Source organism: Monodelphis domestica, chromosome 2 (assembly GCF_027887165.1).
Source record: "Monodelphis domestica isolate mMonDom1 chromosome 2, mMonDom1.pri, whole genome shotgun sequence".
Lineage (NCBI taxonomy): Eukaryota > Metazoa > Chordata > Mammalia > Didelphimorphia > Didelphidae > Monodelphis > Monodelphis domestica.
This window is the reverse complement of record NC_077228.1, coordinates 15,600,779-15,624,678: the sequence shown is the minus strand read 5'-3', so window position 1 is coordinate 15,624,678 and position 23,900 is coordinate 15,600,779. Positions and strand designations below refer to the sequence as shown.

Below are 23,900 nucleotides of genomic sequence, written 5' to 3'. Positions count from 1 at the left end.
TGCTCTGAAACCAGATTTGAACTCACAAAGATGAGTCTTCCTGAGTCTAAGCCCACTACTGAACCATGTAGCTACTCCAAGAGGAAGAAATAAAAAGGCATTTGTCCAAGGGAAAGCATCTTATTCCAGCCTTGGTAGAGTCTAAAGAATACCAGATTTGGAGTTCAGATCTTGACTATGTCACTTGACTGACTCCCTGTGTGGATGTGGTAAAGTTACTCTAACACATCTGGGCTTCACTTTCCTCCTTTGTAAAGTAAGCTTTGATTGGATCAACACTAAGGCCCCTTTGAGTTCTGAGTCTGTGACTGGATGGATTTCAAGAAGGGAGTTTCTAAAATGTTTTGAACTTCATTAGGGTAAGTGGATAATCTCCCCAAGGGGACCACTTTGAAGTTTGTACCCATTTGGATGGGTAAGTTGTTCTGATAGAGATCCATAGAAAGTGCCTGGCACCTAGAAAGCCCTCAGTATATGCTTGTGAATTGATTGATTGCTCTTAGGATTATTGATGGAGAGTCAGAATGAACCTTGAAGTTCATGCCCGTGTTTCTAACAGATGAGGAAACTGAGGCTTTGCGAATTCTCGTAACTGGCCCCATATCATGAACCCAGTCCATGGAAGAGTCTAGACTCTATCTATCTATCTATCTATCTATCTATCTATCTATCTATCTATCTATCTATCCTAGACTCTAGGATATTCTGGAGGCTTCCGCTGATGCTCCTTAATTATCCTTTGTTACATCAAGCTCCCTCTCTCATCTAGTTCTCAAAAATAATTCACTTGTAGTCACATAAGGCTGAAAAACAATCCAAAGTCGCTGATGAAAGTTGAAATCCCTGCTCAGCTGAAGGTTCCATAGTTCCTTTTAAAGGCTTGTGGCTGAGATGGAACGTTTTTTATTTAGTATATTCCGGATCAGACGGAGTGTTCTAAGCATCGGGTTCAAGCCCCAACTGGTCATCGTTTGTCTTTTCCTTTTCTTCCAAAGCCCGAAGCCTCAAGGAAGGGGGTCAGAGAGGAGAGGATGAGAGTGACTCGAGTAACAGCCTCTTTAAGGGCAGCCGTGTTTTGTTTAAAATCAGCACCTACAAGTACAAATGAGAAGGATGCTGAAGACCGTTCCCTTGAGCAGGAAGAATCAGTAGAGCCCCAAATAATTTTGTAGTCACAGAGCGAACAGGAGGATATTTTTAAGTGCTTAGCCCATTTGTATTGCCCCTACTATGTGTCTGGCACATAGTAAGTCCCATTTGAGTGCTTCTTCTCTTCCCTCCCCAGACCTCTAGACACTTCAGTAAACTGCCCAGCAAGGTTGGTCGTTGTTAAACAGGGTGTGTGAGGCTGTGCCTGGAGAAAGCTGAGCCGTACCAACTCCTTCTTCAGGCACAAAATGTCCCTCTCTTCCAACCTCATTGTTTCAGTGGGAAAATCTGAGTTGCCATGACATCATCTCAGCTCACAGAACCTACCCAGCTGGAAGCTCAATGGGTGCCCAGGACAGCGCAACAAAAATGATGGGCAATTCATCCGAGTTCCTTCCCTTCTTTCCTGATCCCATTTTCCCGGAAGCAGGCGGTCTGTGGAGCCTATTTTCCTGGACTCCCTTTGTTTTTCCAGGCAGCTCAGATAGCCCTGCCGGGAGGGCTGATGGCACTGTTTAGACCCTCACTTCCCAAACTTGGGAGGGGGCGTTCAGCACCTAGCCTTTCTTTGTTCGCCTTTCACTGGGTACACACAAGCCTTCCACTCAGCAGATGATAAATCGCTTGTTTTAAACATGGAAATGAGTCCTGTGGGAGAGATTCTTAGCAACCAGTGAGAAAGTAGAGCCCTGTTCATGGGGTTTTCAAACCAGAATGGGGAGCCAACTGTCTTAGATTCCATGCAAGAAGCATTTTTAAGCACCTGTTGTATAACACAATTTAAGAAGTATTTATTAAGCACCTGTAGTATAACACAATTTAAGAAGTATTTATTAAGCACCTGTAGTATAATACAATTTAAGAAGTATTTATTAAGCACCTGTAGTATAATACAATTTAAGAAGTATTTATTAAGCACCTGTAGTATAACACAATTTAAGAAGTATTTATTAAGCACCTGTAGTATAACACAATTTAAGAAGTATTTATTAAGCACCTGTAGTATAACACAATTTAAGAAGTATTTATTAAGCACCTGTAGTATAATACAATTTAAGAAGTATTTATTAAGCACCTGTAGTATAACACAATTTAAGAAGTATTTATTAAGCACCTGTAGTATAACACAATTTAAGAAGTATTTATTAAGCACCTGTAGTATAACACAATTTAAGAAGTATTTATTAAGCACCTGTAGTATAACACAATTTAAGAAGTATTTATTAAGCACCTGTAGTATAACACAATTTAAGAAGTATTTATTAAGCACCTGTAGTATAACACAATTTAAGAAGTATTTATTAAGCACCTGTAGTATAATACAATTTAAGAAGTATTTATTAAGCACCTGTAGTATAACACAATTTAAGAAGTATTTATTAAGCACCTGTAGTATAACACAATTTAAGAAGTATTTATTAAGCACCTGTAGTATAACACAATTTAAGAAGTATTTATTAAGCACCTATAGTATAACACAATTTAAGAAGTATTTATTAAGCACCTGTAGTATAACACAATTTAAGAAGTATTTATTAAGCACCTGTTGTATAACACAATTTAAGAAGTATTTATTAAGCACCTGTTGTATAACACAATTTAAGAAGTATTTATTAAGCACCTGTAGTATAATACAATTTAAGAAGTATTTATTAAGCACCTGTAGTATAACACAATTTAAGAAGTATTTATTAAGCACCTGTAGTATAACACAATTTAAGAAGTATTTATTAAGCACCTGTAGTATAACACAATTTAAGAAGTATTTATTAAGCACCTGTAGTATAATACAATTTAAGAAGTATTTATTAAGCACCTGTAGTATAACACAATTTAAGAAGTATTTATTAAGCACCTGTAGTATAATACAATTTAAGAAGTATTTATTAAGCACCTGTAGTATAACACAATTTAAGAAGTATTTATTAAGCACCTGTAGTATAACACAATTTAAGAAGTATTTATTAAGCACCTGTTGTATAACACAATTTAAGAAGCATTTTAAGCACCTGTTGTATAACACAATTTAAGAAGTATTTATTAAGCACCTGTTGTATAACACAATTTAAGAAGCATTTTAAGCACCTGTAGTATAACACAATTTAAGAAGTATTTATTAAGCACCTGTAGTATAACACAATTTAAGAAGTATTTATTAAGCACCTGTAGTATAACACAATTTAAGAAGTATTTATTAAGCACCTGTAGTATAACACAATTTAAGAAGTATTTATTAAGCACCTGTAGTATAACACAATTTAAGAAGTATTTATTAAGCACCTGTAGTATAACACAATTTAAGAAGTATTTATTAAGCACCTGTAGTATAATACAATTTAAGAAGTATTTATTAAGCACCTGTAGTATAATACAATTTAAGAAGTATTTATTAAGCACCTGTAGTATAACACAATTTAAGAAGTATTTATTAAGCACCTGTAGTATAATACAATTTAAGAAGTATTTATTAAGCACCTGTAGTATAACACAATTTAAGAAGTATTTATTAAGCACCTGTTGTATAACACAATTTAAGAAGTATTTATTAAGCACCTGTTGTATAACACAATTTAAGAAGTATTTATTAAGCACCTGTAGTATAATACAATTTAAGAAGTATTTATTAAGCACCTGTAGTATAATACAATTTAAGAAGTATTTATTAAGCACCTGTAGTATAACACAATTTAAGAAGTATTTATTAAGCACCTGTAGTATAACACAATTTAAGAAGTATTTATTAAGCACCTGTAGTATAACACAATTTAAGAAGTATTTATTAAGCACCTGTAGTATAACACAATTTAAGAAGTATTTATTAAGCACCTGTTGTATAACACAATTTAAGAAGTATTTATTAAGCACCTGTTGTATAACACAATTTAAGAAGTATTTATTAAGCACCTGTAGTATAATACAATTTAAGAAGTATTTATTAAGCACCTGTAGTATAATACAATTTAAGAAGTATTTATTAAGCACCTGTAGTATAATACAATTTAAGAAGTATTTATTAAGCACCTGTAGTATAACACAATTTAAGAAGTATTTATTAAGCACCTGTAGTATAACACAATTTAAGAAGTATTTATTAAGCACCTGTTGTATAACACAATTTAAGAAGCATTTTAAGCACCTGTTGTATAACACAATTTAAGAAGTATTTATTAAGCACCTGTTGTATAACACAATTTAAGAAGCATTTTAAGCACCTGTAGTATAACACAATTTAAGAAGTATTTATTAAGCACCTGTAGTATAACACAATTTAAGAAGTATTTATTAAGCACCTGTAGTATAACACAATTTAAGAAGTATTTATTAAGCACCTGTAGTATAACACAATTTAAGAAGTATTTATTAAGCACCTGTAGTATAACACAATTTAAGAAGTATTTATTAAGCACCTGTAGTATAACACAATTTAAGAAGTATTTATTAAGCACCTGTAGTATAATACAATTTAAGAAGTATTTATTAAGCACCTGTAGTATAATACAATTTAAGAAGTATTTATTAAGCACCTGTAGTATAACACAATTTAAGAAGTATTTATTAAGCACCTGTAGTATAACACAATTTAAGAAGTATTTATTAAGCACCTATAGTATAACACAATTTAAGAAGCATTTTAAGCACCTGTAGTATAATACAATTTAAGAAGTATTTATTAAGCACCTGTAGTATAATACAATTTAAGAAGTATTTATTAAGCACCTGTAGTATAATACAATTTAAGAAGTATTTATTAAGCACCTGTAGTATAATACAATTTAAGAAGTATTTATTAAGCACCTGTAGTATAACACAATTTAAGAAGTATTTATTAAGCACCTGTAGTATAACACAATTTAAGAAGTATTTATTAAGCACCTGTTGTATAACACAATTTAAGAAGCATTTTAAGCACCTGTTGTATAACACAATTTAAGAAGTATTTATTAAGCACCTGTTGTATAACACAATTTAAGAAGCATTTTAAGCACCTGTTGTATAACACAATTTAAGAAGTATTTATTAAGCACCTGTTGTATAACACAATTTAAGAAGCATTTTAAGCACCTGTTATATAACACAATTTAAGAAGTATTTATTAAGCACCTGTAGTATAATACAATTTAAGAAGTATTTATTAAGCACCTGTAGTATAACACAATTTAAGAAGTATTTATTAAACACCTGTTGTATAACACAATTTAAGAAGCATTTTAAGCACCTGTTGTATAACACAATTTAAGAAGTATTTATTAAGCACCTGTTGTATAACACAATTTAAGAAGCATTTTAAGCACCTGTTATATAACACAATTTAAGAAGTATTTATTAAGCACCTGTTGTACATCAGAATTCAAGAAATGTTTATTAAGTGCCTACTGTGCACCACAATTTGAGAAGTATTTGTCAAGAGCCTCCTATGGACCACAGTTCATGAAGTATTAAGTACCTACTGTGTGCCACAAGTCAAGAAGTATATTTTAAGTGCCTACTAAGTTCCAGGCACTGATTGTGCTAGGCACTGGTGAAACAAAGACAGACAGGAAAGAGTCCCCTCACCATGCTTCCCACAAGAAACACACACACCACCTAACCCAATGCTTGTGCATAGACTAGGTATTTAATGAGTATTTCTTGGAGGAGGAGAAACTGGGGTTTTGTTTTGTTTTTTTAAGGAATCAGGGGAAAATCAGAAATTCTTAGGGGTTTTGTTGTTGTTGTTAAATAGAGATTTTAAAAATTATTTCATTTATTTATTTTTAAATATTTTTCCATGGTTCCATGATTCATATTCTCTCCCTCCCCTCTTCCCTCCCCCCCTCCAGAGCTGACAAGCATTCCACTGGGTTATACATCTGTTATCACTGAATACCTAAGAAATCCTTAGTTGTAAAAACAATAATATAGTTTTTCTCTTCTTTACCTATTTCCCACTTTTCCAACTTTCCTTTTCATTTACTTTCTCTCCTTGTTTCTTTTTCTCCTCTTCCATTTCCTCATCTTTCCTTTCCTCCTTTTTTTTCTTCCTTTTCTTTTCTCTTTGTCTGCTCTTCTTTTCTTTTCTTTGGTTCAAACCTGTGATATCATCAATAAGGAAATCTCCTGGCATGGAAACTGTCCACTGATACAAATTGTGTCCACTGGTCCATAACTTAAAGCCTTAAAGAGTTGTTTGAAGGAGCCAAGAACTTAAGTGACTAGAGGACCATAATACAGCTGTTACATATCAGAGGCAAAACTCAAACTCAGGACTTCCTTACTTACTCTAAGGATGTGCCATGCTTCTTTTTCACCTATGACATTCCGGTAGAAATATCTCTGAAAATGCCACCATTGAAATGTTGTAAATTAATTGGTTTCCTGTGATGTTTTCCTGTGGGCTCAAAAATGTAGGTTAATGGGATGGTGTTCCCAATCACCAGCTGCTTTGCTTCATTTGAACCTATAACCTTAACTTACCCTCCCCTCATATTTTTCTTTAATCCATCTAACATTTCAAGTGTGAAAGAATGGATATTGTCCTAACCCACTAACCAGCTTGAAAGGGTATTTCTTTCTGTGCTCCCCTCTGTTCCTCCCAGTTCCCCCTACAAAGTAGTCCTAGGGCACCCAGCACACTCCATTAAATTCAGATAGCATTTATTAATAAATACCTACTGTGGGTCCACTATGGTGCCAGGAACTGGTCATTCAGAGATCTGCACTGCTCTTGAAATTTCTTAAAACTTGACAACTCCAAACAAACAAACAAAACCCTAAAGGGTGAAATGGGAAGATTTCAACTCAGTAGGGCATCCCTTTTCAATTTATTTTCCCAGGAAAAAAATACATGAAGAGCAGGAGGAATCGCTGATTTTCCCTTCTAAGAGTTACAACTCTTCTCCAGGGACTTCTAATTAGGGATGCAAAAAGAAAAACCTAGGAAAAGAATACTGGATTTGGAGACAGAGTTCTAATCTGCTTCTGAGGCAGAATTACTTCTCTGAGGAAGTTACCCTTTTAGAGACTTTTTTTTCTCTTTTGTAAAATAAAGAGATTAGACCAGATGACCACTGAGGGCTTTCCAGTCCTAGATCTCATTATCCTAAATCCTTCACCTCTAGTTTTCTCATCTGTAAGTAAGAGTTGTACTCAATAGCCTGTGAGAGCCCTTCCAGCTCCAAATATTGGTTTCTATTATCCTAAGTTACTTCCCTAAGTTGAACCTTGATCTTATCTGCAAAATAAGAGGACTGGGTTCTAGGACCTCCAGAGTCCTTTCTGCCTCTAGATCGTAAGTCCTTTCATTTCTGATCCTCTGAAATCATGACTTAACAATAGATGCTAAAATACACAATATTTCCATCATGTCATCCTTCCATGAACCTGTGATCTCATCTCATCTCATCTCATCCCCGCCCCCTCCTTGGTACCTATCATTCCCTGCACACACCAGTGCCAATCAGATCCCATCCACACCCTCTTATCTATGTCCATTTTATCCATTTCCTGCCACAAATCCTCCATCTATGCAATTTGCTAAAGTCACTTCCTGGAGGCCTTTGCATATTCCCTAGCACAGGGCCATGTTTAATCCATGTTTAAAAATCAAAAAAGAACAGAAAAAAGAGTAATAGTGCCAGAGATGCTGCTACAACAAAACATTCATTATGAAAGTATTTCACTGGCACCTACTAAGCTACCCTGCTTCTCTCATTACACGGAAAATTATTATGAGGAATAATTACACAATGAATGGTTTTTCCAGCCCTGTCCATACAATAGTCATTTAATATAACTTAAAAAATATCCCCATGCTCAATTGGAAGGCATGACAACCTACCAAAGAGAATATTAAAGGCACTTCTGTTAGTTAGTCATGGTAAAAGCCTCATCTCAGGATGTATCAAACAAAGGAAATTAGACCTGGGGAAACATTTCTGTAAGGGGAAAAAAGAGGAAGAAAGAAAGAAAGAAAGAAATAGGGTAAGACTACTCTCTGTTCCCTGTGGGAAATAATCTGGCCAAATGTTTAAAAAAAAAAAACAAACCAGCCTATTCCCCTTGTTCTCAAAAATGACTGACTCTGTCACCCTTGTATTTGAAGGCATAGCTTGTAGTTAATCCAAATAAAGAATGTTTCTTTTGAGTTGTTTTTAGGTGTTTGGGAAATGAATTTGTCATAGTCATTACAGCAGAATTCCCATCAAAGGCTGACTCTCTGCGGTTTCCTGAGGGAGAGCTGGCCTTGATTTGAGAAAGGGCTATCATTTTGATCTGGTTAGCAGAATGTGTCCCCTTTTTCCCCCTGTGGTGCCCTGTGGAGTCCTTAAGTCAGAGAACATTTATTTAGGCACCTACGATGTGCCAAGCACTGTGCTAAGCATCTTAATGTGGAAACCAGCATCTATGGTGTCCCTTCTAATTTTTTAACTAAAGGCAGCAGGCTTTACTAGTCATCACACCTTATAATCCTTGACTTCCCCGAGGTTGGTGTCTTCCTCAGTATTATTTAAAATCCCAGGATTTGGAAGCCGGAGGAGATAAGTTCAAATATCATCTCTGCCTCTTACTACCTGGGCGACCTTGAGGAAGTTGTTCACCTCTCTGGGCCTCAGTGCCTTTATCTAAAATATGGACTAGATGCCTGTGAGGTCCCTCCTCCTCACTCCAAATCTGTGATCCTTGGACCTTGTTGTTATTATGTGATGACTTCATGAAAGAATTACTCCAGTATTCCTATAGCTCCTGTCTGTGCAAATAGTACCCGTGTGACCAGGAGCAAACCATTTCACCTACCCAGGTCTCAGTTTCTTCCTAAAAAAAAATGAGGAAGCTGGACATGAGAGTCTCCAAGATCTCGCCCATCCCTAGACCTAGTCTATAATCTCATCATTATTGACCTTGATGGCCCCTTCCAGCCCTACCTAGATCTCTGATTTTATTATCTATGAGCTCATTAGTGTTGATCTTCCCCCCAGTGTGGAAGGTCCCTTCCTCATGAAAGCCTCCCCATCCTCTAGATCTCTTGTCCATGAGCTTCCATTGATTTGTCATGGTGAGGTCAGAAACCATTGAAAACAGCACAAAGTAATGGAACCCTCCAAATCTGATGTTCTGAAACTTTTGTATGTGTCAAGGACCCCTTTTGTCATCGTGGTAAGACCTATGGATCCCTTCTCAGAATTCTATTTTGAAATGCAGAAAATCAAGTCAAGGAAATCAAACCTATTGAAATAAAGCTATCAAAATATGCCAAAAATCATTTCACAGACCCCACATTAAGCCTCCCAATTCTAAATTGTGTTCATCTTCGAATGAAAGTAGGATGAAGCCCTCAAAAATGGTCAAACTTGAGGTCCCTGTGAAGAGCAGAAGAAAGATGGAGCCATTTCAATATGGCGCCGGGGCAACAACAATCTTCCTAGCCCTTGGCGGACCGTACCTGCAGATGGCGAGGGTTCTTTTTTCTGGAGGTGTTTTGGAAGGGGAGCTTATTTAAAATGGGGTTTTCATGCTTCCTTCAGAACCCTGCAATGCCTCACTTTTTAAAAAAGGTCTTCCTCCAATGAGAGCATGACATAAATACTTTGTGGCTTTCCCACATCCGCCAGGGTGAAAAGCCTGGTTGTAAAACGAACAGCTTTGCTGCTCTTCCGACTTCATTTCTTTCTCCCCTGTGCTGTAACGGCCAAGGGTGATGGGTCTGCCGGATGCTGGCGTTTGGCCACGCATCCTCCCTTCTGATTTGCTCAGTGGCAGGGGGTGCGGGGAGGGGGACGAAGCCAAGAGGCCCCTCACCGAGTGCCATCTGAAAACGGGTCGCCCCTACGCCCCCTCTTTGTTATTTTCGCAAGCTCCAACGTGTGCCCATTTCTCTGTGAATCAGCTGCTTGGGCTCTGAGAATGTGTGTTCTGGTGTTGTTTGTGTGCATTCTGGTGCTGCTCCCTGAACGCATGTGTCCCTTCCCTTCACAGCTTACTCGACACCCAGCACCTCCCCCGCAAACCGATTCGTCAGTGTTGGACCCCGGGATCCAAGCTTTGTAAATATCCCTCAACAGACACAGGTGGGCCGATCTCCTCTTTTCTGTCTCTGGTGCATTTCCACTGGTCCCTTGGCACGGCCGGCGCCGTGCTCTCCTCTCCCGCCATCCCTGCCTCCGTGATGCCCCACGCGTGAGATGACACCTGGGACGTGTTGAGACTAGGAGGGGGAGAGCATCCCTGTAGATCCACCCTGGGGGCAGTAGAGAAGAGCCTCCCGGGGCCAGGAAGCCACACTCGGGCCAGAGCGGGTCCAGCACTGCCCATGTCCTCGCTCCCTTTGACCCTGGGACCTGGGAGAGCAGCAGCTCCTTCTCCGTTTTTCCTAATTAAACTCGGAGCCCAGGCGGACCCTCTCTATGGCGGATATTTGTCCCTTTGGAAAAAGAAAACATTTTATGAGCCCCCTTGAATTCTTGAGTTGGTCCAAAAGGGAGTTGTTGGCCGTTTGGTTCATGGTTAATTCAAGCCAGATGTCAGGTGCCCTGGCTAGGGGGCACCACAGTGGGAGGTCAGGTAGGCGAGAAAATCTCGTCCCAGACTAGCACCGAGCTGTGGCCTTAGAATCGCTCCCCAACAGGGTGAAGAATAGTTCCAGGGAGTCCCTTATTTGGAAATGGCTGTCTTTGATCTCTTAAGAGAGGCATTTGGGGTCCAAAGGTAAACTGAGTCAAGAGATTTGGGACTCTACAAAAAACACACTGTGCCATTAGGAGAGAGAAGGAAGTTTCCATGTTCAGGACGGGAGGTGGGGCACACGTCGTCTCATCCAACATGGCACCCAATGCCCACATGCGCTTGCTCCCCAGACACCACCGCTGTGTCCAAGAAGGTCTGTGCTTTCTCTGTGTCTTCTCAGTGCATGCCCTCGCCCCCTCCAGAAGCTTCCTCTATTGCTCATGATTAATCCGTGCCTTTAAGAAATGACAAGATGCCCATCAACGGGATGGCCCTGCCTTGCTGGGACTGTGCAAAGGGCTCCGTGTTATGGCTACGTCCATGGTCCAGGTTACAGGACGTTGTATCTGAGCCCTTCCCTGCGTGAAGAAGAGTCACAGAAAGTACACAGGCAGCCGGGCGGGAGTGAGGGATGAGAGAGGTAAGGGAGGAGGAGGAGGAGGAGGAAGAGAAAGAGGAGGAGGAGGAGGAGGAAGAGAAAGAGGAGGAGGAGGAGGAGGAGGAGGAAGAGGAGGGAGAATTAACTCTTCCACTCCCGACATCTTCCCTTATGATCTGGCTCCCCACTGACCGCTAGAATAGTGCCTCCCATAAAGCTTCCCAAGTCCAGCACAGACATCGAGTTGTCCAAGGCTTCCCCGTGATTTGAAAAATGACTTTAAGGTCCCCAGAATCAACCGAAATAGAGAAAAGAGGCTCGCAGGACGTGCTGCTCGTATCTTTGGCCACTCAGGTTTCTCCATCATAGCTCAAGAAAACTGAACTTGGATTTGTTTTGTTTTGTTCTGCTTCTCAAAAAGGTTTTTTCCAGTAGTTTTATGCACCCATTTCTTCATTAAATACTAGCTTCCCCCCCAAAAAAAATCATAGCTTGCACATTGTAGTTATCTATTCCTTTGGTTTTTTGTGCAATGTTAAACGCTGACTCTGAGTTCCAGTCTAGATTGTAGCTCCGTATAAGAGAGTTAACATCTTCCTGTTAAGTCCCGTCGAGCAGATGCCCTCCTCTAGTGATATGTTCTAGTGGAAAGAGTAGGGAGCAGAGTTCAAATCCCAGTTAGGGTCATTCACTTTCTTTCCCTGGGCTGAGTTCTCTCATTTGTACAATCAAGAAGCTGCATTCGATGGACTTCCAGCTCTGTCTATAATCTTTCCATCTTGTGACACGTCCCCTCCCCCTGCCCCATCATGGGACTCAGTGTCCTCAGCTGTAAAATAAGAGACTTAAATTCTGCGGCCCCTCCATCTATGCTCATATCGTCCTCCTGGTTTTTTAGAGTCCTTTAGAGTTTATAGACCCTGAACAAGTCACTTTCCTTGTATGGACCTTCTTCTTCATCTATAAAATGAGGGAGTTGACCTGGATGGTCCTTGAGGCCCTCTTCTGCGCTCTCTCTCGGCGATTCCTGCCTGGGTCTCAGTTTCCTCAGCCATCAAGTGAGGTCCCTTCCAACTCGAAATTTCTAATCCTGTGACCATCTTCATATGTGTAATAATAATAACCTCTCTGGGAACTTTACAAATAACACAAGCTGTGGGGCTCTCTTTACAGAGACGGCATTTGCTCCTCAAAAGAACCATGGAATTATCCCTATTTATAGATGAGGAGACTGAGGCAAACGGAGGTTAGGTGACTTGCCTAGGATCACACAGCTAGTGAGTGAGCTCAGGTTTCCTGATTCTACACTCGGAGTTGTCTCTTGTGTGCAATAAGTCCTTCAAATAGTTAAAGGTAGCCAACCCTTTTCCCAACCACCCACCCCTCAATGGGACCCAAGTCTGATCTCATAATGACCTGGAGTGAATATATCTCAGTTTCTGTATTTGACATTACAAAGAAACACCGGTCAATGGTTTCTTTGAAAAATAATAATAATGGCAGCTAGGTAACTCAATGGATAAAGAGCAAGTCCTAAAGATGGGGGGGTCCTGAGTTCAAATCCTAACCACAGACACTTCCCCACTGTGAGATCCTGGGTAAGTCACTTAACCTTGACTGCCTAGCCCTTACCACTCTTCTGCCTTGGAACCTCTACTTAGCCTTAACTCTAAGATGGAAGGCAAGGGTTTAAAAAAAATACTTGCTAATAGACCCTGGACAAGTCATTTAATCCCCATTGTCTAGCCCTTACCATTCTTCTGCCTTGGAACCAGTACTTAGTATTGATTCTATGGCAGAAGGTGAGGGTTAAAAAAATAACAACAGGAGCCCCTGTGGTGTTTTCTATCTTGAAGAAAACTTCTGTTGTATTTTCAGCCTCTTGTGCTCATGGATGGGTCATTATTTTGGCCATAAAAATGTATCATAAATTAAAATTATTTCAGCATCGTTAATATTGGAGGCAAACTGACACATGGTCATAATGGCTGAAAATGCTTCTTGGGGATTCCCAAAGTTTGGACAAGCTTCTCTAGCTCCGAATGCGCTGCTGTCTTTGGAGAGGATGCTTTGTGCATGAGAGAAGAGATGTTTTGAATTGGCATTTTCACAGTGGAATCCTGAAAGTGAGTTGCCAAGTGGTATCATTGTGTGTGACCTGTCTTCCCAGTGCTGGCACTGGCGAGCCTTCATTTGGCTCTGGAGTTAACTGACTTGCAAGGACAAATATGTTCTGGACACATACTAACGACATTGTGCCCACCCATCAATGGTTTCTCTTGGAAAAAATAATGGCAGCTCGGTGGCTCATTGGATAAAGTGCTAATCCTGGAAATCAAGAACCCCCCAGGGGTCAGAACAGCCTTTTTATCTTTTGGATGGTCCATAAGTCTCAAAAAGAGAAAACAGGAGGCAGCTGGGTGGCTCAGTGGATAGAGAGCCAGACCTGGAGAGGGGGGGGGTCCTGAGTTCAAATGTGGCCTCAGACACTTCCTAGCTGTGTGACCTTAGGCAAGTCACTTGACCCCCATTCCCTAGCCCTTACCACTCTTCTGCATTGGAACCAATACACAGAATTGATTCTAAGACAGAAGGTAAGGGTTGAGAGAGCGAGACGGAGAGAGACAGAAACAGAGAGACAGAGAGAGAGAGAAACAGAGGAGAGAGAGAGAGAACAAAGGCAAATGAAGGTGGTTAAGTAGGATAACAAGATCATCCTTTTAGAGCTGGAAAGGACAATTGTGGACATCTCCCAATCCCTTGACTTTTCAGAGGAGGAAACTGAGGCTTACGGTAGTTAAGTATGTTTCTGAAGGTCTTATTGATAGCAAGTGTTAAGATTAGGGTCCCCTCGGGCAGCCACTTAATTTTAAGTAAAGAAGGAAGGAAGGGCAGTATGTCTCATTTGTCATCTTAAAACGTTCAGCTTCAGCAGGTTCTGCAGGTGACTGCCCTTCCTGGCCACGTGCAGCCGATCCCTGCTCTGTGTCCCCAGTACCCCGACTTAAAACTAAATGACCATTTGGGTGATTACAGGAATCACTTGGCTTGGCAAAGACCTGATTTGTTGACAAATTCAGCGGCTGTCACCTTTGCTTACTGGATGATTTCGCTGCCTGCCTTGCAAGCTCTGGGATTTCCTTTTTTCCTCGTTGGGAGTCTTACAGTGTATGTGTCGGACGCCTCTCCCACCCTCCGGGCCCCGGAGAGCCAAATCCCACCATCCTGTGTGCATCGTTCATGGCCAGGCCTGAAGGGCCACTGGTCGAGGATGCTGTACGGTGGGCTTCTTTGGGGAGCGGGTATTGGCTGGGATGGCTCGGAAGGACCCCCCCCACCCTAGATTCCCTGGGCTGGCTGCCCTCTTGCAGAGCCTGGATGAGTTGGATTCCGGGGATCTGAGGTCCCTTCCAGCTTTGAACTTCCATAAATAAGGCCATTTTGGAGATGGAGGACAAAAGAGGATCCAATCTGGCAGAGGCTCCTCCGGGGCAATCCAGCCAATGAGTGTTTACCGTCTGCCTCCCCCAGGTAGAGTGTTTGATGAGCCAGGGCTGGACACACTCTCCAGTGACCCCAAGCGAGGCTGCCATTTTGGTCCTCTTGTACTGGGAGACGTGAAAAATGTCACCACAACGAAGCATTCAATTCAGTTCTATAAGCAGGGATGACTAAGAAGCAGCAGATCAGGGAAAGACAGCTGGATTTGGACCCAGGCTACCCTGAGTCCCAGCTCTGCCTCCTCGCAGGGTGATCCTAGTGGAGTGACTCCCCCTCCAGACCTCAGTTTCCTCAACTGTAAAACAGAGCTGATTAGACTCCGTGGCCTTGGAAGTCCCTTCTGGCTCTAAGTCTGGGTCCTTTTAGCTGCAAAGCCAGGGTCAATCCGCAGGCAGTCATGAAGCAGCTCCTCTATGGCTGACCCTAGAAAAGGCGCAAAGATCAGGGTGAGGCTCAGCAGAGGGAGAACAAGCCTGTCCGGGGGGGAGGTTCTGGGTTCAGATTCGACCTCAGCCACTTTTTGGCGGGGTGACCCTGTGCCCAGCCCGGACGCTCTTCTTCCTTGGAGCCAATGCGCGGATGGAGGGTAACGGTTCAAAAGGCGGCTTTTTGAAGGAGCGACGCCTGCCCTCGGGGAGCTTACACACGATGCAGAGTATTTCTGGGGAACAGCCTGGACCGGAACAGGCTGCCGCAGGGAACTCCCTCCCGCCTGGCCAGATCTATCTCCACGTTTGGTTCAGACCTCCAGACTGAGGACTGGCTGGACGCCTTTTTCCTCCCTCACCGGCAGCCCTGCTTAGCGGCTGGTGACCTTCACCGGAAGTCAAGCCAGAGGCATCTCCTCGGCGCCTCCTTCCGCTTTTTCACCTGTGCCCGCACTCCATAACTCCGAACTACGGCCGCCGCGCCATCCACCCCGGAGGGAGGAAGGGGGTCCCTCTCGGCTTCCTGGGCTGGAAGGGAAGGGAGCGCCGGTGGAAGGGCTTCCTGGCCCCTCCCCTCACTCCATCTCCCTCTTTTGACCTTGCATTTTAATTAGCTGAAATGAGCCTCCAGGCACTTCCCCTCCGACCTGAGGCTCGGGACGGAGGAGTTCGCCTGCCTCCCTCCCTCCAGAGCTCGGGGCTGCTGAATGTCCCTGAAGAAGCCCCAAGTTCATTGCTGCAGCGGGGGAGCCCCAGAAGCAAGAAGGACCAGCCTCCTTGAAGGGAGACAGGACTCAGCCCACGTCGCCCGTCCTGTCCCGCTCCAGCACCCCGACGAGCCCTTGGGGGAGAGCAAGACTGGAGAACTTGAGCCCGACCCAGGAGTCTCGCCTTTTTGTAGAGAATTTGCAAATGCCTTTAGCACTGGGTAGACCTTTGACTAGTAGTCCACTAAGTAAGGGCGTCTGTTTTCTCTTTTAAGAATCTGCCAGACCGATGCTTCCTAGCTGTGTGACCCTTAGCAAGTCACTCCCCTGTCCCCATTGCCTAGCTTACTGCTCTTCTGCTTTGGAATGAATACCTAGCATTGATTCGAAGCCAGAAAGGGGGGAGGGAAGAAAGAGAATGGGGGGGAGGGAGGCAGAGAGGAAGAGAAAGACGGAAGGATAGCGAGAAAGAGGGAGAGGAAGAAAAAAGGAAAGTGGGGAAGGGAGAGGCAGAGAGGAAGAGAAGGAAGGAAGGAGAGAAGGAGGGAGAAAGGAAGAGAAAGAAAGGGAGAGGGAGAGAATGAAGGAAGGAAAGAGGGAAAGGAAGAGAAAAAAGGAAAGGGGGGAGGAAGAGGCAGAGAGGAAAGAGAAAGAACGGGAGGGGGAGAGAGGGAAATTTTCTAAGTCTACTGTAGAAGCAGGAGATCATTGTACTCAGTGGCTGCAAAATTATACTGATGGGCACCTGTGAAAGACTTAGTTATTCTGATTAAGACCCAGATTCAAGACAATCACAAAGGAGATTTGATGACAAATGCTCTCCACCTCCAGAGGGAGAACTGAGGAACTCTGATTGCAGACTGAAATAGACTTTTTTCCACTTTAAAAACCTGGAGGAAGGTGGCTAGGTGGCTCAGTGGAGTGAGATCTGGGCTCAGCGATGGGAGGTCCTGGGTTCAAATTTGACTTTAGAGACTTCCTAGCTATGTGACACTGGGCAAGTCACTTAATCCCCTCTTGTCTCTTCTTACCATTCTTCTGCCTTAGAGCAAGTATTCAGTATGGATTCTAAGACATAAAAGGGTTTAAAAAAAAAAAGACCTACTGCAAGTACACTTTTTATTGGTGGTGGTGATGGTTAGGGTTTTTGCCGTTTATTGCCATAAAGATTCAGAGGATGTTCTATTACATCCAGTAATCTAGGAGACTTGTGGTCTGGTACTGGCCGGTACTTAACCTCAGCTAGAGGGCAGTACTGTGGAAAGTGGGCTGAGTTTGAACTCAGGGGAACCAGATTCAAATTTTGTATCTATCAACTTGTTATCAGCATGATTTTCTGACTTCACTTAGTCTTCTAGGGCCTCAGTTTCCTCTTTTGTAAAATGAAGAGAGTGATCCAGATGGATTAAATGTCTTCCAGCTCTCTAGGTCTATGAAGCTGTGATTTCTCTCTGGGACTCCATTAACTCATTTGTAAAATGAAGAGTTTGGACAGGATGACCCATAAGTTCCCTTGTGGCCCTAATCGATGGCCCTTTTACCTTCCCAAAAGTCTTGCAAATGCCCCCCATGGTAAAAAGTAACTATAAGGATGCTTGAGTTAAGGTGAATAAAACTTTGAGCCCCAGCTTTCCCTTTTTCATGGAGGGAACTCAGGATGGGGAAAGTGCGGTAGAGTAACAACTAGCATTTATAAAATACGTTCAAGCACTTATTTCATCTGAAGAATAAGAACACTAGATTTAGAATCATCAGATCTTAAATTGAAACTTAGAAGGTTTGCTTTGAGAACTAGCTAGGTTATTTCTTTAACCCATATGGCCATCAACAAGACACTTCTCTGGATCTCAGTGAGGAGGTTGGGATGGCTGATCTTGGAAATTCCTTCAATTTCTAAACCCCATGCTCTGTGATCACTGTCACTTTCCTAAGGACACCCAAGGATGTTTTAGGATGCACCACAATTACATGGGAAAGAGTGCACTATTCAACCCATAATTGGGCACACACAGTCTGCATGTCCAGCACTTATCAGGCAAAGGCCAACCAAATCAAAACTGTAGCGATGGTTACATTCATTTATTGTGCTAACAGACATCCTGGAAAAAGGGGAAAGATGAAGATCAAATGGTTCAGTTGGGTACATCGTTCCACCACCACCCCTGTAAGGCAATTGAGGGTAGTAGACAGAACCATGGACTTGCAGTCAAGATGATCTGAGTTCAAATCCTGCTTCAGATACTTTTTAACTTTGTGAGTGCAGGCAAATCGCTTTTCTGATCCTCACTTATAAATAGGGATAGTTATAATATTTTAAAATCTAGTATATTATATGTGATTGTATTTATTACATATTCTATCTATAAATAAGCATATTTAATATTTCTAAATAGTAGTGTTTATTATATTTATAAAACTATTCTATATGCCATACAATATTATACTTATTACATATTATGCTGATTTAATTTATCACCTTTATAGATGAGTACATTTTATATTTATAAGTAGGGCTACTTCCTGACTGATTCTCATCAGTATAAATATGGATAATAGCTATAGCACATAGTTCACAGGGTTGTCGTGAGAAACAAATGAAATAGTGCATGTAAAAATAGGAGATATTCTTATTAATATGACCATGAGAAGTCTCCCTCCTAGCTCAGGTGTGTCCTGAGTATGGAAAGAAATTCCTGAGCAGACCTGATTCCTGACAGAATTGAGGGAAGGGCCAAAATGGCCACCAGAGACCCACAGGGAGATCATTCACGCCTATCCATCCGGGTCCTCCTCATTCTTTCCCAGTAGAGGCAGAAATGAATCTAAGCATCTTCAGCATCTCCCACACTGTTTCTCAGTAGAGAGAATCTTTTATTTCCAAATGGAACTTGCCAACAAGGTTTAGATTTCCTGGTCAGGAGCATTAGGGACAAAGCAATGGCTCCTGGGGGGAGGAGGAGGGCTCTCCCTTCATCCCTCTGTCAGAGCAGCTGATGAATGACCCAAAAGCCTCCGTTCAGCTCCACCCTCTGGTCTTCTTGGCCCTCGAAGCCGGATTCCATCTTGTTTACTGCAAGGTCCCACCAGCTGCACATGATACAAATGGACTGAGTAATGCTTGCAAACAGAAAAGTTGCAAAGAATCCCAGACTCTCCGAGCCATGAGGGACCTTAGGGACCATCCCGTCCAGCCTGTACCTGATCAAGTAACCCTTCCACAGCAACAGATGGTCTCCCAGCCCCAACTTGACTGTCTCTGGGAAAGAGAAACTCACTCTCTTCTTAAAGAGCCCATTATACTTGGGGCAGCTCTGATTTCTTTTTAGTTTTTCATTCATTTTATTTTTTTTTATTTAGCAAAAATGTATTTTTTTCTCCCTTTTACCTCCCCCATTGGAAGGAAAAAATGCTTTTTAAAATCTGAACATGACTTGTCAAGCTGAATAGAGAATGTATGCTTCATTCTGCATCCTTAGTCTATCACCAGGGGCAGCTCTCGTTTTTAGAAAGTTTTTATTTTCCTTATTTTGATCCCACATCTTCCTCTCTGCGACTCTTACTCATTATGCCTAGTTCTGGGGCCAATCAGACCAAGTATACTTCAAATCGATTTCTTTTTTCTTTTTGACCTTGCCTTTAGTCTTACTAAGTAGAGATTCCAAGGGAGAATAGGCAAAATTGGGATTAAATGACTGGCCCAGGGTCACACAGCTAGGAAATGTCTGAGGCCAGATTTAAACCCAAGACCTTCCATTTCCAGGCCTGGCTCTCTATTCATGGAGCCATATAGCTGTCCCTTTTCAGTTTCATAAATAATCATTAGGCATCTTCTCTATACCTAGCACAATGCCTGGAACTTAATAAATGTTTGTTGCTTAATTGATTGATTCCAAAGTATTTGGGATACAAGGGGGTGGGGGGCAGGACCTGCCCTCAAAGAGCTTATATTCAATGGAAGGATATAATATGTAAACATATACAAGGTGGTTTGAAGGAGGAAGCATTTAGCAGCAGGAGAATCATAAAAGGCTTCCTGTAGGAGGTGACAGGAGCTGAGCCTTGAAAGATGCTAAGGCTTCTAAGGAGGCAAGATTGCATTTTAGGCCTCAGCCAAGGTATAGAGACTTAGGGGAAAGCAGAGGAGCCAATTTGACTGGAGTCTGGAAGATATAAATGAGAGAATGTGAAATAGGACCAGGAAAGCCATCTAGACCAGATTATAATGGGCTTTAATTAGCAGAGGAAGGAACTTGTTTTTTATCCTCAAACCACTAGAAAGCCAATGAGTCTTGCTCAGTAGACTAGTGGCATAGTCTTAGGTTGGTTTCTTAGAATTTGGCAGCTGTGTATAATCCCTCTTTTACAAATCTCCTTCAAACCCTTGAAAATGGATACTCAAATCTCTTCTTCTCCAAGCCAAACAAACACGTCTAGGTACCTCCATTGATCATTGGCCAAGGCGCCATCTTGACCCATAGGAGAGTACCTGCTGACATTTTGTAGTTGGCCCTGCCTGTCTGGGCTTCATCCAGGTGACCTGCTAGACCCTAGAAGTGAAGCCGTTCACTCCACTAAAACCACAAATTCAGCTCCTTTAATATGGTGGAGAAGGGTTAGAAAAGGAAAACTAACATGGCCAAAGAGTGTCCAGAAGGAGGAAAATCCTGGTTCTCCAGACTCTGTCAAGGCCAAGTCAGAACCAAGTTCAGTTCCGGGCTGGAAGTTTTTGGAAGGTGGGCTGGATAAGTCTGAGAGAACCCTTCACCTTTGTTGTGCCGGAGGTTCTTTTGGCAGTCCGGGGCAGCCTAGAGATCTCTTCTGGGAGTGATTTTTAAAAATAATTGAAGAAAATGCTGACTTCCCTTTAGAAACTAATGAAAATTAAAAACCTTTTCCCATTCAAGTTCACAGACCTCTTGAAAATCTGTGGACCCTGGGTCAAGAACCCTTGATCTAAGGGAAAGGAAGCAAGATGGTGGGCAAAGGGCTCATGCCATCGAAGAATCAGGGAGAAGGTCAAGCAGACTAGAGAACAGAATGCAACAGTGATCTTCCAGGCACAGAGAGAGGGGTCAGATATGTTTGGCCCCAGATGGTAGAACTAGGGGCAGTAGAGAGAGAAGCAGACTGAGTCTTAAAGGAAGGAAAAACATCTTAATGATTTGAAGACTGGGGGTCTAGAGTCAGAAGAATGAGGCGAGTCTATGATGGATGTCCAATGTGGAAATTCCATTTACCAGTGAATCTCATCCATAACTAACAGCCCTAGAAAGCTTCCTGGGGACACTGAGATGTAGGACATGCATTCTTTGTGGACCTCCTCGAGCATTTCATTCAAAGCCTGGGAATACAGTCGGATAGAGGATCTGGGCTCTTAGACGCAACAAATCTCTGGGCAAACTTTTCTAGAGAAGCAGAAATTGGAAACGACAACATTAGAGCATTGCTTCTGGGTTGGGCTGTTTTGTTGTCAACTGCAGAGAAAGCCTGGGAAACAGTGCCCTCTGGCCTCTGCGCTACTGACTTCATCACCCAGCAGGCAATAGGTTCTCCCTCTCTCCCATGTTCTTGGAACCAGATGTTTCCTCTGAAAAAAGAATGGAGTCTCCATTCACCTCGCTCAGATCAGCAGAGTTTCTGAGGGCAGGCAGAGAGGCAAAGGGCAGGTGGATGCTGGAAGTGTGTACAGAGGAGGGGCTTCACTTGAAGAAAATTCCTGCTGGGGAAAATGTCCAGATCTAGGAGGGGATTTCGGTGCCCTCAACAAAATCACTGAATCACCAAAAAAAGAAGAAAAAAAAAGAGAGAGAGAGAGAGAGAGAGAGAGAGAGAGAGAGAGAGAGAGAGAGAGAGAGAGAGAGAGAGAGGAAGGAAGGAAGGAAGGAAGGAAGGAAGGAAGGAAGGAAGGAAGGAAGGAAGGAAGGAAGGAAGGAAGGAAGGAAGGAAGGAAAAAGAAAGGAAGGAAGGAAGGAAGAAAGAAAGAAAGAAAGAAAGAAAGAAAGAAAGAAAGAAAGAAAGAAAGAAAGAAAGAAAGAAAGAAAGAAAGAAAGAAAGAAAGAAAGAAAGAAAGAAAGAAAGAAAGAAAGAAAGAAAGAAAGAAAGAAAGAAAGAAAGAAAGAAAGAAAGAAAGGAAGGAAGAAAGGAAGAAAGATAGATAGATAGATAGATAGATAGATAGATAGATAGATAGATAGATAGATAGATTTTTTTTTCAGTCTAAACCCAAGTCAATGCAACAGGCTTTTAGTAAATGCTTCTTCTTTGCCAGGCTTAATCTAACGTCCTCCAGGAACAACTCAAAAATGAACAGGAAAACTTTCCTCATCCCTGGCAGGTGGCCAACCATCCATTCTCCACACAGCGACATCCAGGGGTAAAAACAAAGTGGTAGGAAAGTTCAGTGACTTGCCCTGGGTCACGCAGGTATCAAATAGCAAAGCTGAGATTCAAACCCAGGTCATGGTCAGGTCCTGGAGTGGATATTGGCTTCATTTTACAGATGAGGAAACTGAGGCCATAAGGAGATCAATCACTTGCCTAGAGGCACACAGGGAGTAAGCATCAGAGGCAAGACTCAACCCCATGTTCTCTGATGCCAAAGCATCACATTGCCTCCCAAGGGAGACTCAGCATCCTCTGGGGCAACTCATTATACTGCAAATCCCTTTGCCCAAACTCTTAGGAAATTTTTCTTTTATTGAACTACAAAATATTGAACTACAAACCAGAGGCCTGAGTTCAAATCCTACCTCTGATGCTTGTGGGCTGAGTGACCCTAATGTGGGCACTGCCTTTTCCTCTCTGAATGACCTAAGAAAGCCATTTTCCCCAGGGTCTCAGTACTGTCATTGTTCAGGCATTTTTAGTTGCCTCCTCCATCAGCTCTCATGGTTTCCATAGAATTCTGCTGACTAGCTTGTGTACTAAACCCCCTTCACCCTTCTTTGTACAAACCATTGCCTAACCACACCTCTCTAGTTGAATCTCAGAACTCAGTTACCTCAGTAGGTCCAAGAATTCTCATTTTGTCAGTGGAAATACACCCACCACTAATGCAAATAGCAAGCCCTCTTCCATTTCCCTCCAGGTATCCCAGACCTCAGGACTGCCATGTTGGTTTGGTCGCCATAAGCATTAGGAGCTTGAGTAGCCCTAGGACCAGCCTGGTGTTTGGGGTCAATTATCTCTGTGAAATTTCCTCTTTATTGGGTTTGGCCCATTGTTCTAGCCCAGGGGCTCTTCACCGTGCTTGTGTCGTGGACCCTTCTGGCAGCCTGATGGAGACGATGACCCCTTCTTAGAATAATGCTTGAAATACCCCCAAATTACAAAGGAAAATGATTGTACTGAAATACAGTCATGCAAATACTTAAAAACCGAGTTCATAATCCCCTTGAAATGGGCAGGATTTCAGGATAAGTAAGAATCCTTGCTCAAGCCTATTAAGATCTCTGTAGATTGTGATTCTGGTCACCAATGTATGGAGTCTGTCCATGGTGAATGTTCTTATTTTACAGTAGAAGATTCCTAGACGTGGCCAGTTCTCCAAAGTCATTTAAAAGAGGTCTAGTTGCAAAATCAGAGTCATTCTATTCTCTCTCAATCCACCTCCTGTCCTAACTATCCATGTTAAATCTCCCTGATCCTAGTTCAAGTTTCTTGTCATTTGCATCTTTGTATCTTCAGTCCTAAATGAGGTTCTTTGAAAATGTCAGAATCCCATAATTCCAAAGTGAGCAGAGATCCTTCACATCTATCTCATCTAACCAATACTTTAACAAGAATCCCCACTCTAGAGGATAGCTGGGTGGCTCAGCGAATGGAGAGCCAGCCTAGAGATGGGAGGTCCTGGGTTTAAATCTGGCCTCAGATACTTCCCTGCTGGGTGACCCTGGGCAAGTCACCTAAACCCCATTGCCTAGTCCTTGCTGCTCTTCTGCCTTGGAACCAATACATAGTATTGATTCTAAGACAGAAGGTAAGGGTTTAAAAAAAAGAATCCCCACTTTACAATGTACCTGATCAGTGGTCTTCCAG

General features: G+C 42.2%; 1 protein-coding gene across 7 annotated transcripts in view; it reads left to right on the top strand.

Annotated features, from left to right (window-relative positions):
• The window catches only part of NFIA (nuclear factor I A), a 499,453-nt gene that overhangs the window by 432,987 nt on the left and 42,566 nt on the right, over positions 1-23,900 (top strand). For 3 of the 7 annotated variants that reach the window (XM_007480487.3, XM_056814127.1, XM_056814126.1), the window contains exon 10: positions 10,102-10,193. The exons of 2 other annotated variants lie outside the window; for them this stretch is intronic. In XM_007480487.3, coding sequence (XP_007480549.1) covers positions 10,102-10,193 — 92 coding nt within the window. Of the gene's footprint in view, positions 1-10,101; positions 21,993-23,900 lie in introns of those variants that run through there. 2 more of the 7 variants (XM_056814125.1, XM_056814124.1) reach the window with 1 other exon arrangement.